Consider the following 491-nt stretch of genomic DNA (forward strand, 5'->3'; position numbering starts at 1 on the left):
CATGGGTAAGAAGCACAAGAAGCACAAGGCCGAGTGGCGCTCGTCGTACGAGGGTGAGCGCGGGCTGGCGCTTTGTGACGCGGCCGGCGGGCGTTCGCGGACGGGGCCGGCCGCTCCACGTCACCCTGGGGGCTCCAGGTGACGGCTCCGGAGGCGGGGAAGCTCGGGGCGCCGGCCCGGGGTCGAGGGCTCGCGGAGGGGGGACGTCGGGGCCGGGGTCTCCCCCTGTCCTGGTGGTGGCGCACCCCGCTGGCGCCCCCCCGGTCTGAGTCCCGTGCCTGCCGCCAGATTACGCCGACAAGCCGCTGGAGAAACCCCTGAAGCTGGTGCTGAAGGTCGGAGGCAGCGAGGTGACCGAGCTCTCGGGGTCGGGCCACGACTCCAGTTACTACGATGACAGGTCCGACCACGAGCGCGAGAGGCACCGGGAGAAGAAGAAGAAGAAAAAAAAGAAGGCCGAGAAGGAGAAACACCTGGACGATGAGGAGAGG

General features: G+C 68.8%; 1 protein-coding gene across 1 annotated transcript in view; it reads left to right on the forward strand.

Annotated features, from left to right (window-relative positions):
• Position 1: 1 nt before the first annotated feature.
• The window catches only part of BRD9 (bromodomain containing 9), a 32,839-nt gene continuing 32,349 nt past the window's right edge, over positions 2-491 (forward strand). Inside the window, exons 1-2 of the mRNA XM_006876903.1 lie at positions 2-53; positions 289-491. The exon at positions 289-491 is cut by the window's right edge and continues 7 nt beyond it. Coding sequence (XP_006876965.1) covers positions 2-53; positions 289-491 — 255 coding nt within the window. The remainder of the gene's footprint in view (positions 54-288) is intronic.

The sequence above is a fragment of the Chrysochloris asiatica genome, unplaced genomic scaffold (genome assembly GCF_000296735.1).
Source record: "Chrysochloris asiatica unplaced genomic scaffold, ChrAsi1.0 scaffold00424, whole genome shotgun sequence".
NCBI lineage: Eukaryota > Metazoa > Chordata > Mammalia > Afrosoricida > Chrysochloridae > Chrysochloris > Chrysochloris asiatica.